Source organism: Pseudophryne corroboree, chromosome 2 (assembly GCF_028390025.1).
Source record: "Pseudophryne corroboree isolate aPseCor3 chromosome 2, aPseCor3.hap2, whole genome shotgun sequence".
NCBI lineage: Eukaryota > Metazoa > Chordata > Amphibia > Anura > Myobatrachidae > Pseudophryne > Pseudophryne corroboree.
In genome coordinates, this window is record NC_086445.1 from 461,801,840 (window position 1) to 461,815,982 (window position 14,143).

General features: G+C 45.3%; 1 protein-coding gene and 1 long non-coding RNA gene across 3 annotated transcripts in view; one reads left to right on the forward strand and one right to left on the reverse strand.

The window, feature by feature from the left end:
• The window catches only part of LOC135028178 (S-adenosyl-L-methionine-dependent tRNA 4-demethylwyosine synthase TYW1-like), a 590,293-nt gene that overhangs the window by 140,447 nt on the left and 435,703 nt on the right, over nucleotides 1-14,143 (reverse strand). The window contains exon 14 of the mRNA XM_063953759.1: nucleotides 8,196-8,306. Coding sequence (XP_063809829.1) covers nucleotides 8,196-8,306 — 111 coding nt within the window. The remainder of the gene's footprint in view (nucleotides 1-8,195; nucleotides 8,307-14,143) is intronic.
• LOC135050879 (uncharacterized) overlaps nucleotides 8,983-14,143 on the forward strand; it is a 59,746-nt gene continuing 54,585 nt past the window's right edge. For both annotated transcript variants that reach the window (XR_010241894.1, XR_010241895.1), the window contains exon 1: nucleotides 8,983-9,344. This is a non-coding gene — a long non-coding RNA (uncharacterized LOC135050879). The remainder of the gene's footprint in view (nucleotides 9,345-14,143) is intronic.

A 14,143-nucleotide genomic window follows, 5' to 3' on the forward strand; every position in this document is an offset into this window, starting at 1 on the left:
AACCTCAGTACACTACGTGCTTCCTAATGTGTGCAAGAAAATATTAAAAGTTCAAATATTATGCAACACACTTAATGGGAACTGTCCTCAAATTTAAATTAACAAAGAAGAATTAAAAAGTAATTTGAAAATTAAAAAAGCTGTAGCACTTTCTTATTTTTAAAATGTTTTATTTATGGATTTGCAATATGTGAACATAAATATGTATGTGGCACAAGGTGTGAAAGTAGAGTAGCCTAGACAGAGACTTCAGCACACATTGTGCAAGGCAACTCATATATTAGCTTGGGGGAAGCTGAACTAATTACAAATGTTATACAGTATACTGTATGCTCAAACACAATCTTTTGGTCTACATACAGCTATTTGGTGGCATAAACCAATACTTATACACATGAGTATATCAATTTTCTAGTCAGTACGGCATCCTGAATATTGGTCATGGAATGACTCCGTGAAGTTAATGGTCCTTGGGAAAAAGAAACAATAGGATTTTAATTACCTACCAGTAAATCTTTTTCTAGTAGTCCGTAGAGGATGCTGGGTGCCTATCCAGTGCCTCATTTTCCTGCATTGTTACTTGGTTCAGTTTGTGAGTTCAGCCGTTGCTGAATCGTTCTAAGTTGGTTAGCTTGGTTTTCCTTTTGTTGCACTTGTGAGCTGGTGTGAATCTCACCACTATCTGTGTATTTCCTTCTGTCGAAGTATGTCCGTCTCCTCGGACACATTTTCTAAACTGAGTCTGGTAGGAGGGGCATAGAGGGAGGAGCCAGCCCACACTATTAATCTCTTAAAGTGCCCATGGCTCCTAGTGGACCCGTCTATACCCCATGGTACTAATGTGGACCCCAGCATCCTCTAGGACGTAAGAGAAATAGTACTTATTGTAGTAAATATTAATTCAACCCTCAATATGGCTATCTTTTTTGCATGCTTGCTTGGTTTGATTAATGAATAATAATGGAGACACTGTAAACGATTACAAACATCACTGATGAAACACCCACAGACATTGGACACATTCTAGTAAGGGCACATTTTTCTATTAGTCAGATTTTTCTGGTTTTAATTGTATAGTCAAACTACTGTAACTTAAAAACCAAACAAACAAAAATCACCCCAAACGTCTTATATTAATGAAATAAAAATACAATACATTCTGGTAATAAAAATATAGACATACTTGATGAAGACTGTAATAAAAGCTAATTCGTTCTAAAAATTAAGTGTTGGATGCCACCTACATAAAAATAAGAATTTACTTACCGATAATTCTATTTCTCGTAGTCCGTAGTGGATGCTGGGGACTCCGTCAGGACCATGGGGATTAGCGGGCTCCGCAGGAGACAGGGCACATCTAAAAAGCTTTTTTAGGTCACATGGTGTGTACTGGCTCCTCCCCCTATGACCCTCCTCCAAGCCTCAGTTAGGTACTGTGCCCGGACGAGCGTACACAATAAGGAAGGATCTTGAATCCCGGGTAAGACTCATACCAGCCACACCAATCACACCGTATAACTTGTGATCTGAACCCAGTTAACAGTATGATAACAAAACGAAGTAGCCTCTGAAAAGATGGCTCACAACAATAGTAATAACCCGATTTTTGTAACAATAACTATGTACAAGCATTGCAGACAATCCGCACTTGGGATGGGCGCCCAGCATCCACTACGGACTACGAGAAATAGAATTATCGGTAAGTAAATTCTTATTTTCTCTAACGTCCTAGTGGATGCTGGGGACTCCGTCAGGACCATGGGGATTATACCAAAGCTCCCAAACGGGCGGGAGAGTGCGGATGACTCTGCAGCACCGAATGAGAGAACTCCAGGTCCTCTTTAGCCAGAGTATCAAATTTGTAAAATTTTACAAACGTGTTCTCCCCTGACCACGTAGCTGCTCGGCAAAGTTATAATGCCGAGACTCCTCGGGCAGCCGCCCAGGATGAGGCCACCTTCCTTGTGGAATGGGCATCTACATATTTCGGCTGTGGCAGGCCTGCCACAGAATGTGCAAGCTGAATTGTACTACAAATCTAGCGTGCAATAGACTGCTTAGAAGCAGGAGCACCCAGCTTGTTGGGTGCATACAATATAAACAGCAAGTCAGACTTTCTGACTCCAGCCGTCCTAACTATATATATATATATATATATATATATATATTTTTAGGGCCCTGACAACGTCTAGTAACTTGGAGTCCTCCAAGTCCCCAGTAGCCGCAGGCACCACAATAGGTTGTTTCAGGTGACAACGCTGACACCCCTTTAGGAAGAAACTGGAGACGAGTCCCAGTTCTGCCCTGTTCAAATGGAAAATTTTAATATGGGCTTTTGTAAAACAAAGCCGCCCATTCTTTTTGACAATCGCCTGGCCGAGGCCAGGACTAACAACATGGTCACTTTCCATGTGAGATATTGGTCAACAGCATGGTCACTTTCCATGTGAGATATTTCAAATCCACAGATTTGAGCGGTTCAAACCAATATGATTTTAAGGAATCCCAACACTATGTTGAGATCTCACGGTGCCCCTAGAGGCACAAAAGAACTGTATATGGAATACACCCTTTACAATCTGGACTTCAGGAACTGAAGTCAATTTTTTCTGGAAGAAAATCTACAGGGCCGAAATTTAAATCTTAATGAACCCCAATTTGAGGCTCAAAACACTCCTGTTTTCAGGAAGTGCAGAATCGACCTAGTTGAATTTCCTTCGTGGAGCCTTCCTGGCCTTACCCACGCAACATATTTTCACCACATGTGGTGATGACGTTGTGCGGTCACCTCCTTCCTGGCTTTGACCAAGGTAGGTATGACCTCTTATGGAATGCCTTTTTCCCTTCAGAATCCGGTATTCAACCGCCATGCCGTCAAACGCAGCCGCGGTAATTCTTGGAAAAGACATGGTACTTGCTGAAGCAAGTCCCTTCTTAGCTCCCCAGGCCCTTAGTCCTCTGTGAGCATCTCTTGAAGCTCCGGGTACCAAGTCCCTCTTGGCCCATCCGGAGCCACTAGTATAGTTCATACTCCTCTATGTCTTATAATTCTCAATACCTTGGTTATGAGAAACAGAGGAGGGAACCCATACACTGACTGGTACACCCCCGGTGTTACCAGAACATCCACAGCTATCGCCTGAAGGTCTCATGACCTGGCGGAATACCTGTCCCGTTTTTCGGGCGGGACGCTATCATGTCCACCTTTGGTCTTTGCCAACGGTCCACAATCATGCTGAAAAACTTCCCTATGAAGTTTCCACTCTCCCGGGTGGAGGTCATGCCTGCTGAGGAAGTCTGCTTCCCAGTCGTCCACTCCCGGAAAGAACACTGCTGACAGTGCTATCACATGATTTTCCGCCTAGCGAAAAATCCTTGCAGTTTTGTCACTGCCCTCCTGCTTCTTGTGCCGCCCTTTCTGTTTACGTGGGCGACTGCCGTGATGTTATCCCACTGGATCAATACCGGCTGACCGTGAAGCAGAGGTCTTGCTAAGTTTAGAGCCTTATAAATTTGCTCTAAGCTTATTTATGCAGAGAGAATTCTCCAGACTTAATCACACTTCCCTGGAAATTTTTTCCCTGTGTGACTGTTCTCCAGCCTCTCAGGCTGGCCTCCGTGGTCACCGGCATCCAATCCTGAATGCCAAATCTGCGGCCCTCTAGAAGATGAGCACTCTGTAATCACCACAGGAGAGACACCCTTGTCCTTGGATATAGGGTTATCCGCTGATGCATCTGAGGATGCGATCCGGACCATTTGTCCAGCAGATCCCACCGAAGAGTTCTTGCGGGAAATCTGCCGAATGGAATTGCTTCGTAATAAGCCACCATTTTTACCAGGACTCTTGTGCAATGATGCACTGACACTTTTCCTGGTTTTAGGAGGATCCCGATTAGCTCGGATAACTCCCTGGCTTTCTCCACTGGGAGAAACACGTTTTTCTGGACTGTGTCCAGAATCATCCCTATGAACAGTAGACGTGTCATCGGAAAAAGCTGCGATTTTGGAATATTTAGAATCCACTCGTGCTGTCGTAGAACTACTTAAGATAGTGCTACTCCGACCTCCAACTGTTCTCTGGACCTTGCCCTTATCAGGAAAGCGTCCATGTTTCCTTTTAAGAAAAATCATCATTCCGGCCATTACCTTGGTAAAGACCCGGGGCGCCGTGGACAACCCAAACGGCAGCGTCTGAACTGATAGTGACAGTTCTGTACCAGGAACCTGAAGTACCCTTGGTGAGAAGGGCAAATTTGGACCTGTAGGTAAGCGTCCCTGATATCCAGTGACACCATATCGTCCCCTTCTTCCTGGTTCGCTATCACTGCTCTGAGTGACTCCATCTTGATTTGAACGCTTGTATGTAAGTGTTCAAATATTTCAGATCTCACCGAGCCGGTTGGCTTCAGTACCACAATATAGTGTGGAATACTACCCCCTTCCATGTTGTAAGAGGGGTACTTTGATTATCACCTGCTGGGAATACAGCCTGTGAATTGTGTGAGGGGGAGATGTCTCGAATTTCCAATGTACACCTGGGATACTACATGTAGGATCCCGGAGTTCCCTTGCGAGTGAGCCCCCTGCGTACTGAAACTCTTGAGATGACCCCCTACCGCACCTGAGTCCGCTTGTACGGCCCCAGCGTTATGCTGCGGACTTGGCAGAAGCTGTGAGGGGCTTCTGTTCCTGGGAATGGGCTGCTTGCTGCAGTCTTCTTCCCTTTCCTCTACCCCTGGGCAGATATGACTGGCCTTTGCCCGCCTGCCCGTATGGGGACGAAAGGACTGAGACTGAAAAGACTGTGTCCTTTTTTGCCGATATGTGATTCGGGGTAACAAAAGGTGGATTTTTCAGCTGTTGCCATGGCCACCAGGTCCGATGGACCGCCCCTTTATACGGCAATACTTCCACATGCCGTCTGGAATCTGCCTCACCTGACCACTGTCGTGTCTTCGTCTGGCAGATATGTACATCACATTTACTTGCAAATATCCCTCTGCGCATCACGCATATATAGAAATGCATCCTTAAAATGCTCTATAGTCAATAAAATCTTGTCCCTGTCAAGGGTATCAAAATTTTCAGTCAGGAAATCCGACCAAGCCCCCTCAGCGCTGCACATCCAGGCTGAGGCGATTGCTGGTCGTAGTATAACACCAGTACCCTTACTTCTGGCGGGAAAGGGTATACCGCCCATAACTTTCTATCGGAGGAACCCCACGTATCATCACACACTTCATTTAATTTATCTGATTCAGGCAAAACTACAAGTAGTTTATTCACACCCTACAAAATACCCTTATTTGTGGTACTTGTAGTATCAGAAATATGTAACTGCTCCTTCATTGCCCTTAACATGTAACTCGTGGCCCTAAAGGAAAATTACGTATGTTTCTTCACCGTCGACACTGGGGTCAGTGTCCATGTCTGTGTCTGTCGACCGACTGAGGTAAATGGGCGTTTTTACAAGCCCCTGACGGTGTCTGAGACGCCTGGACCGGTACTAATTTGTCCGCCGGCCATCTCATGTCGTCAACCGTCTTGCAGCGTGTTGACATTATCACGTAATTCCATAAGTAGACCATCCATTCCGGTGTCGACTCCCTAGAGAGTGACATCAACATTACAGGCAATTTGCTCCGCCTCCTCACCAACATTTTCCTCATACATGTCGACACACACGTACCGACATACAGCACACACACAGGGAATGCTCTGATAGAGGACAGGACCCACTAGCCCTTTGGGGAGACAGAGGGAGAGTTTGCCAGCACACACCAAAAGCGCTATAATGTATATAACAACCCTAGAAGGTGTTGTTTCTATATATGCGCTCTTAATATATCATTATATCGCCAATTTATGCCCCCCTTCTCTTTTAACCCTGTTTCTGTAGTGCAGTGCAGGGGAGAGTGGGAGCCTTCCTCACCAGCGGAGCTGATCAGGAAAATGGCGCCGTGTGCTGAGGAGAATAAGCTCCGCCCCTTTTTCGGCGGGCTTTTCCTCCCGGTTTTTTAATAACTGGCCTGGGTTAAAATACATACATATAGCCTTAATGGCTATATGTGATGTATTTATTTGCCAAATAGGTATTTATATTGCTGCCCAGGGCGCCCCCAGCAGCGCCCTGCACCCTCCGTGACCGTGTCAGTGAGCCGTGTGACAACAATGGCGCACAGCTGCAGTGCTGTGCGCTACCTCTCTGAAGACTGTGAAGTCTTCTGCCGCCTGTTTCCGGACCTCCGTTCCGCCGTCTTTCTTCAGCGTCTGTAAGGGGGATCGGCGGCGCGGCTCCGGGACGAACCCCAGGCTGACCTGTGTTCCGACTCCCTCTGGAGCTCAGTGTCCAGTAGCCTAAGACTTCAATCCTCCTGCACGCAGGTGAGTTGCAAGTCTCTCCCCTAGGTCCCTCGTTGCAGTGATCCTGTCGCCAGCAGGAATCACTGATTAGAAACCTAAAAAAAAAAACTTTACTAAATAGCTCCTTAAGGGAGCCATCCAGTTTGCACCCTTCTCGGACGGGCACAAAAACCTAACTGAGGCTTGGAGGAGGGTCATAGGGGGAGGAGCCAGTACACACCATGTGACCTAAAAAAGCTTTTTAGATGTGCCCTGTCTCCTGCGGAGCCCGCTAATCCCCATGGTCCTGACGGAGTCCCCAGCATCCACTAGGACGTTAGAGAAAAGCCATTGGATAAGAGCAAGAAAAGCTACATAGATAAAAGCAGTTTTAACATAATAATTCAGAAGTGATGTGATGTGGAACAAAACAGTTGGGAAATGGTGGTGATGTGTTAACACGGGATCCCAGCAGTCGGATCCTGTCAGTTAGAATACGGACACCGGAATCCCGACACTACTCGTAATGCAGACACCGGCTTCCCAAACAGGGTCACCAGCCTGGTGCTGGAATATCAACCGCTGGAGAGGTAAAAGGCAGGGGGGGGGGGGGATTAAGTCTAGGCACCACAGGGGAGGGTTAGGCTGCCGGGGTGGGATGGTTTAGTTTAGGCTGCTAGAAAGTTAGGGTAAGGGGGGGCCAGTGGGGGAAAGGTAAGTATACTTATGTTCCCCTATTGGGATTCTGATAATCAGGATGCCATGGACGATATTCTGACCGCTGGCAATTTAAGACCAACCCGTTTACACGTCTTATGTGCAGTGTGCATCTTCTGATACAGATTATTTGTACTGTTATCATGTAATCTATTAAAGGAGCACTTTACTCCAGGACCCTTTGGTATACATATTTGGAATTTAATTTTTTTTTAACACAGTAGTCGTTACTTATATGGTCTGTTCACAATATTGGAGTATTAACACACCAATGACAAGGATATTAATATATTAGTCAACATTGATTATCCGGCAACCTCTTAACCCTGATACAAGGTGACTGGGGAAGTTAGGCTGCGGGTGGGACAGAGTCCACATTAGTCTTGATGGGAACTGCAGTCTGAAGCAATATACCAAGATTTAAAATGCTAAACTTAGATAGCGTTAGCCCTCTGCAGTGGATTGGCTACATCTTCGGATCCCATGCAGGTAACCACCAATGGACGCACATAAGCTCAGCTGCGTCTATACCTGGAAATAAACTCATTGTATAACCGATCACACTACTTTTTAGCCTCGCGAGGATGGGGTCTTTTGAGGAGCGGTGTGTATACACTGGTAACCACCTCCAGAAATACATTTTAAATCATCTCAATATTCCGTAATAAGGAACAATCATTTTTAAAGGGTTTATGGAAACAATCATAAATAGACCTCCATAGTTATATGTTTAAGGAATCAAAATTGTTGTAGAAAGTGATCCTCATACCCATTTGTGTTTGCCTTCACTGAATCTGCTGCTCACTTATGAACAAACACTTTAACAAGAAAATAACATGCAGCAAGTACTGTAGGTGAGCAAAGTACAACCATGATGATCAGAAGGGAACAGTAGATCCTAAGCTCTAAGAATACACAGAAAGAGAACCTGTCACCTGGTTTTACATGCATGGGTTTACAAAAAATAAATAAAAAGGTGTTCCTTCAAACCTGGGAAAGAGCACATAAAGCACTTGCCTTACTGACTAGTCAACGCAGCTTTTGATTAATAACCATAAAAGTACACAAACAATTTTAACATTCAAGCATAATCATTGACCACATCACCCAAATAGGTAAATGTAGCAACTTACCTTCACTTCGATGAAATCTGGTTTACCAAGAACCACGAGGTCAGAGTAGGCTTTCAGTTCATCCACATTCCAAGCCTTCACAAGAGTCAGCCTATATACTGTTCTTTGTTGCTATAAAAATAAATGCATTAACTGAATACAGAGTAAACAATTAAACACAGAGGCAACTACATACTCTCACACAACTTAAAAGTTATGAGATCAATTAAGCCCAAATACAAACTCGTCTACCCAAAAGTTTCATAATGGTTTAAAAAGGACATAACATGTTACCCTGAGGCTTTGCAAAAAGCACAGTAATGTCTGGAAACCAAAAGATGTTCACGATTGTTTGTAAATGGCTCTGTATTACCATAAGTATTGTATTGTACATGTGGGTGGGTGCTAGGTTACCTCCAGGGGTGTCTCAGTTTACCCTCAGTTCATTAACATATTGGTATGTAAAATACCCCCCCCCCCCCAAAAAAAAAAAAAAAAAAAAAGACAAAAATGTATTATATATAACATCTGGCAGTGAATATAACCTGTAATCTCCACTCGGGCAAGGACTGATGTAAATGACAACATATTCTCTGAAAGGCACTTCAGAATGTATGTGCTATATACAAATGACTTTACAAATAAAATACAAAAGACAATAGCATCACATAGCAACCCTGAAACAGATTTGTCAAAAAGCGCTACTCTGGTCCTTAATGACAAGTTACTCCAGTTGCTGTCATCAAAGATCTGTAACTTGCTCATAGCAATAGTCAGCTGTCTGCTTGTCTTACAACATAGAGCACAGCACCACACCGGACACAGCAACTCAGCTGGGCTCGTGACATCGATATTTGGACCCTGGAGGACTGGCAACATTTGGCGTAGTCCGATGAGTCATGGTTCCAGTTGTTCCTGACATGAACCTAATTGAGGATTTATGGGATGTGGTGGAGAGGGCCAATCACCCGTAAAATATACTGCACATACAAAATTATAGGGAGCTGTGGGAAGCGATCCAGATGGCATGGGCCTCCAGAGATCTTCCGTCCACTTGTGGAAGCAATGCCACAGAGTTGCAGCACTTCGTTGGGCTAGAGGGGATCCTACATGATACTAGGCAATTATCCCATGACTTTTGGAACTTCAGTGTACTGTATGCTTCAATAAGTAGGTATTGTTTTCTAAAACCATATGTACTATACTATTTTACGAAATTCCTTTGTTCACATGCAGTGCACTACTTGTAATTAATGTTGTAACTACATGTACATTCAAGTATTTTTCTGTCATTTATAACACATTTGGTGGCATACTATGCTTGCTTCACTAATTCAGTCTGATGCTTGTTGTATAAGAGACACTGTAAAAAATTAAATTAAATTAAAAAAAGTAAGTCTCACAAATCACCCGCACTGGACAAATCAAAGTTATGCACGTAGTTCAAGTAGTATTTTTATTCTGATGTCGTGGACAAATTACATTTATATAGTCTCCTTATACTGCATGCTGCCTATGTCAACTGCTGTAGCATCTGACAGCTATCAAAAATAAAATAATGACCATGTGTTGCCAAGCTAGAGAGTTCATGCAAGTGTAACACACATCCATTAAACACGAAGAAAAATTCTTATTCTTTTTGTCTGCTTTTAACAGAGAGTACAAAGAGTCCCTGCAGTATATTGTGTTAATATGTATTTCAGGAGTGCACCCTTTAATTATATTATACAGAAAATTAAACAGACTTGTGAAGACTGCAGGGAATATTGAAATTAACTCAAAGTAAATCAAAGTGAGCAGTTGTCAGGAAGTGTGTGTGTGTGTGTGTGTATGTGTGTGTGTATGTGTGTGTGTATGTGTGTGTGTATGTGTGTGTGTATGTGTATGTGTGTGTATGTGTCACTCCATGCTAGTTTGGATTACTATTATCAGTCAAGTGATACAACTGCAAACAAAACTCTATTGTAGTATCACCCGTTCTCTGGTCATGGGTATACAACCATGACAAATGTTACTTTTTTTGCCCACATGTCAGCTGATAAACTCAATTATGGTTTAAATCCAAAGTTAGCTAAAAAACCCAATAGAAACATCAAATCGTGAAATCAGACACAGATCACATTGATCAAGCTTTAAAAACACACATTGAAAGCATTAAATGAACCCCCATGATTAGGAGCTGTAACGCTAAACATTATTTCTCTATCGTCCTAAGTGGATGCTGGGGTTCCTGAAAGGACCATGGGGAATAGCGGCTCCGCAGGAGACAGGGCACAAAAAAGTAAAGCTTTACTAGGTCAGGTGGTGTGCACTGGCTCCTCCCCCTATGACCCTCCTCCAGACTCCAGTTAGATTTTGTGCCCGAACGAGAAGGGTGCAATCTAGGTGGCTCTCCTAAAGAGCTGCTTAGAGAAAGTTTAGTTTAGGTTTTTTTTCTTTACAGTGAGTCCTGCTGGCAACAGGATCACTGCAACGTGGGACTTAGGGGGAAAGTAGTAAACTCACCTGCATGCAGAGTGGATTTGCTGCTTGGCTACTGGACACCATTAGCTCCAGAGGGATCGAACACAGGCCCAGCCGTGGAGTCCGGTCCCGGAGCCGCGCCGCCGACCCCCTTGCAGATGCTGAAGCGTGAAGAGGTCCGGAAACCGGCGGCTGAAGACTCCTCAGTCTTCATAAGGTAGCGCACAGCACTGCAGCTGTGCGCCATTTTCCTCTCAGCACACTTCACTGGGCAGTCACTGAGGGTGCAGAGCGCTGGGGGGGGGCGCTCTGAGAGGCAAATATAAACCTTATACAAGGCTAAAAATACCTCACATATAGCCCATAGGGGCTATATGGAGATATTTAACCCCTGCCTGACTGGAAAAATAGCGGGAGAAGAACCCGCCGAAAAAGGGGCGGGGCCTATCTCCTCAGCACACGGCGCCATTTTCTGTCACAGCTCCGCTGGTCAGAACGGCTCCCAGGTCTCTCCCCTGCACTGCACTACAGAAACAGGGTAAAACAGAGAGGGGGGGCACATTAATGGCTATATATATATATATATTAAAGCAGCTATAAGGGAGCACTTAATATAAGGATATCCCTTGTATATATAGCGCTTTGTGGTGTGTGCTGGCAGACTCTCCCTCTGTCTCCCCAAAAGGGCTAGTGGGTCCTGTCTTCATTAGAGCATTCCCTGTGAGTTTGCGGTGTGTGTCGGTACGTGGTGTCGACATGTATGAGGACGATATTGGTGTGGAGGCGGAGCAATTGCCAAATATGCAGATGTCACCCCCCAGGGGGTCGACACCAGAATGGATGCCTTTATTTGTGGAATTACGTGATGGTTTATCTTCCCTTAAACAGTCAGTTGAGGACATGAGGCGGCCGGACAATCAATTAATGCCTGTCCAGGCGCCTCAAACAGGTCAGGGGCTGTAAAACGCCCTTTGCCTCAGTCGGTCGACACAGACCCAGACACGGGCACTGATTCCAGTGACGACGGTAGAAATTCAAACGTATTTTCCAGTAGGGCCACACGTTATATGATTTTGGCAATGAAGGAGACGTTACATTTAGCTGATACTACAGATACCGTAAAACAGGGTATTATGTATGGTGTGAAAAAACTACAAACAGTTTTTCCTGAATCAGAAGAATTAAATGACGTGTGTGATGAAGCGTGGGTTGCTCCTGATAAAAAGTTGATAATTTCAAAAAAGTTATTGGCATTATACCCTTTCCCGCCAGAGGTTAGGGCGCGCTGGGAAACACCCCCTAAGGTGGACAAGGCGCTCACACGCTTATCCAAACAAGTGGCGTTACCCTCTCCTGAGACGGCCGCACTTAAGGATCCATCAGATAGAAAGATGGAAGTTATTCAAAAGAATATATACACACATGCAGGTGTTATACTACGACCAGCTATAGCAACTGCCTGGATGTGCAGTGCTGGAGTAGTTTGGTCAGAATCCCTGATTGAAAATATTGATACCCTAGATAGGGACAATGTTTTACTGTCGTTAGAACAAATAAAGGATGCATTTATCTATATGCGTGATGCACAGAGGGATATTTGCACACTGGCATCTCGGGTGAGTGCTATGTCCATTTCAGCCAGAAGAGCCTTATGGACACGACAGTGGACAGGCGATGCGGATTCAAAACGTCACATGGAGGTTTTGCCGTATAAAGGGGAGGAGTTATTTGGAGTTGGTCTATCAGACTTGGTGGCCACGGCTACTGCCGGGAAATCCACTTTTTTACCTCAAGTCACTCCCCAACAGAGAAAGGCACCGACCTTTCAACCGCAGCCTTTTCGCTCCTACAAAAATAAGAGAGCAAAGGGCTTGTCGTACCTGCCACGAGGCAGAGGAAGAGGGAAGAGACACCAACAGGCAGCTCCTTCCCAGGAACAGAAGCCCTCCCCGGCTCCTGCAAAAACCTCAGCATGACGCTGGGGCCTCTCAAGCGGACTCGGGGACAGTGGGGGGCCGTCTCAAAAATTACAGCGCGCAGTGGGCTCACTCGCAGGTAGACCCCTGGATCCTGCAGATAATATCTCAGGGGTACAGGTTGGAATTAGAGACGGATCCTCCTCATCGTTCCCTGAAGTCTGCCTTACCAACCGTCTCTTCCGAAAGGGAGAGGGTGTTGGAAGCCATTCACAAGCTGTACGCTCAGCAGGTGATAGTCAAAGTACCCCTATTACAACAAGGAAAGGGGTATTATTCCACTCTATTTGTGGTACCGAAGCCGGATGGCTCGGTAAGGCCTATTCTAAATCTGAAGTCCTTGAACCTCTACATAAAAAAGTTCAAGTTCAAGATGGAGTCACTCAGAGCAGTGATAGCGAACCTGGAAGAAGGGGACTTTATGGTATCCTTGGACATCAAGGATGCGTATCTACACGTTCCGATTTACCCCGCACACCAGGGGTACCTCAGGTTCATTGTTCAAAACTGTCACTATCAGTTTCAGACGCTGCCGTTCGGATTGTCCACGGCGCCTCGGGTCTTTACCAAGGTAATGGCCGAGATGATGATTCTTCTTCGAAGAAAAGGCGTATTAGTTATCCCATACTTGGACGATCTCCTAATAAGGGCAAGGTCCAGAGAACAGCTGGAGACAGCTTTAGCACTATCTCAAGAGGTGCTAAGACAACACGGGTGGATTCTGAATATTCCAAAATCCCATTTAATCCCGACAACTCGTCTGCTGTTCCTAGGAATGATTCTGGACACGGTTCAGAAAAAGGTTTTCCTTCCAGAGGAAAAAGCCAAGGAGTTATCCGATCTGGTCAGGAACCTCCTAAAACCAGGAAAAGTGTCAGTACATCAATGCACAAGAGTCCTGGGAAAAATGGTGGCTTCTTACGAAGCAATTCCATTCGGCAGATTCCATGCAAGAATATTCCAAAGGGATCTGTTGGACAAATGGTCAGGGTCGCATCTGCAGATGCACCTGCGAATAACCCTGTCACCAAAGACAAGGGTGTCACTTCTGTGGTGGTTGCAGAAGGCTCACCTATTAGAAGGCCGCAGATTCGGCATTCAGGATTGGATCCTGGTGACCACGGACGCCAGCCTGAGAGGCTGGGGAGCAGTCACACAAGGAAGAAACTTCCAGGGAGTATGGACGAGTCTGGAAAAGTCTCTTCACATAAACATTCTGGAACTAAGAGCAATCTACAATGCTCTAAGCCAGGCGGAACTTCTCCTGCAAGGAAAGCCGGTGTTGATTCAGTCGGACAACATCACGGCGGTCGCCCATGTAAACAGGCAGGGCGGCACAAGAAGCAGGAGTGCAATGGCAGAAGCTGCCAAGATTCTTCGCTGGGCGGAGAATCACGTGATAGCACTGTCAGCAGTGTTCATCCCGGGCGTGGACAACTGGGAAGCAGACTTCCTCAGCAGACACGATCTTCATCCGGGAGAGTGGGGTCTACATCCAGAAGTCTTCAACATGTTAATAGACCGTTGGGA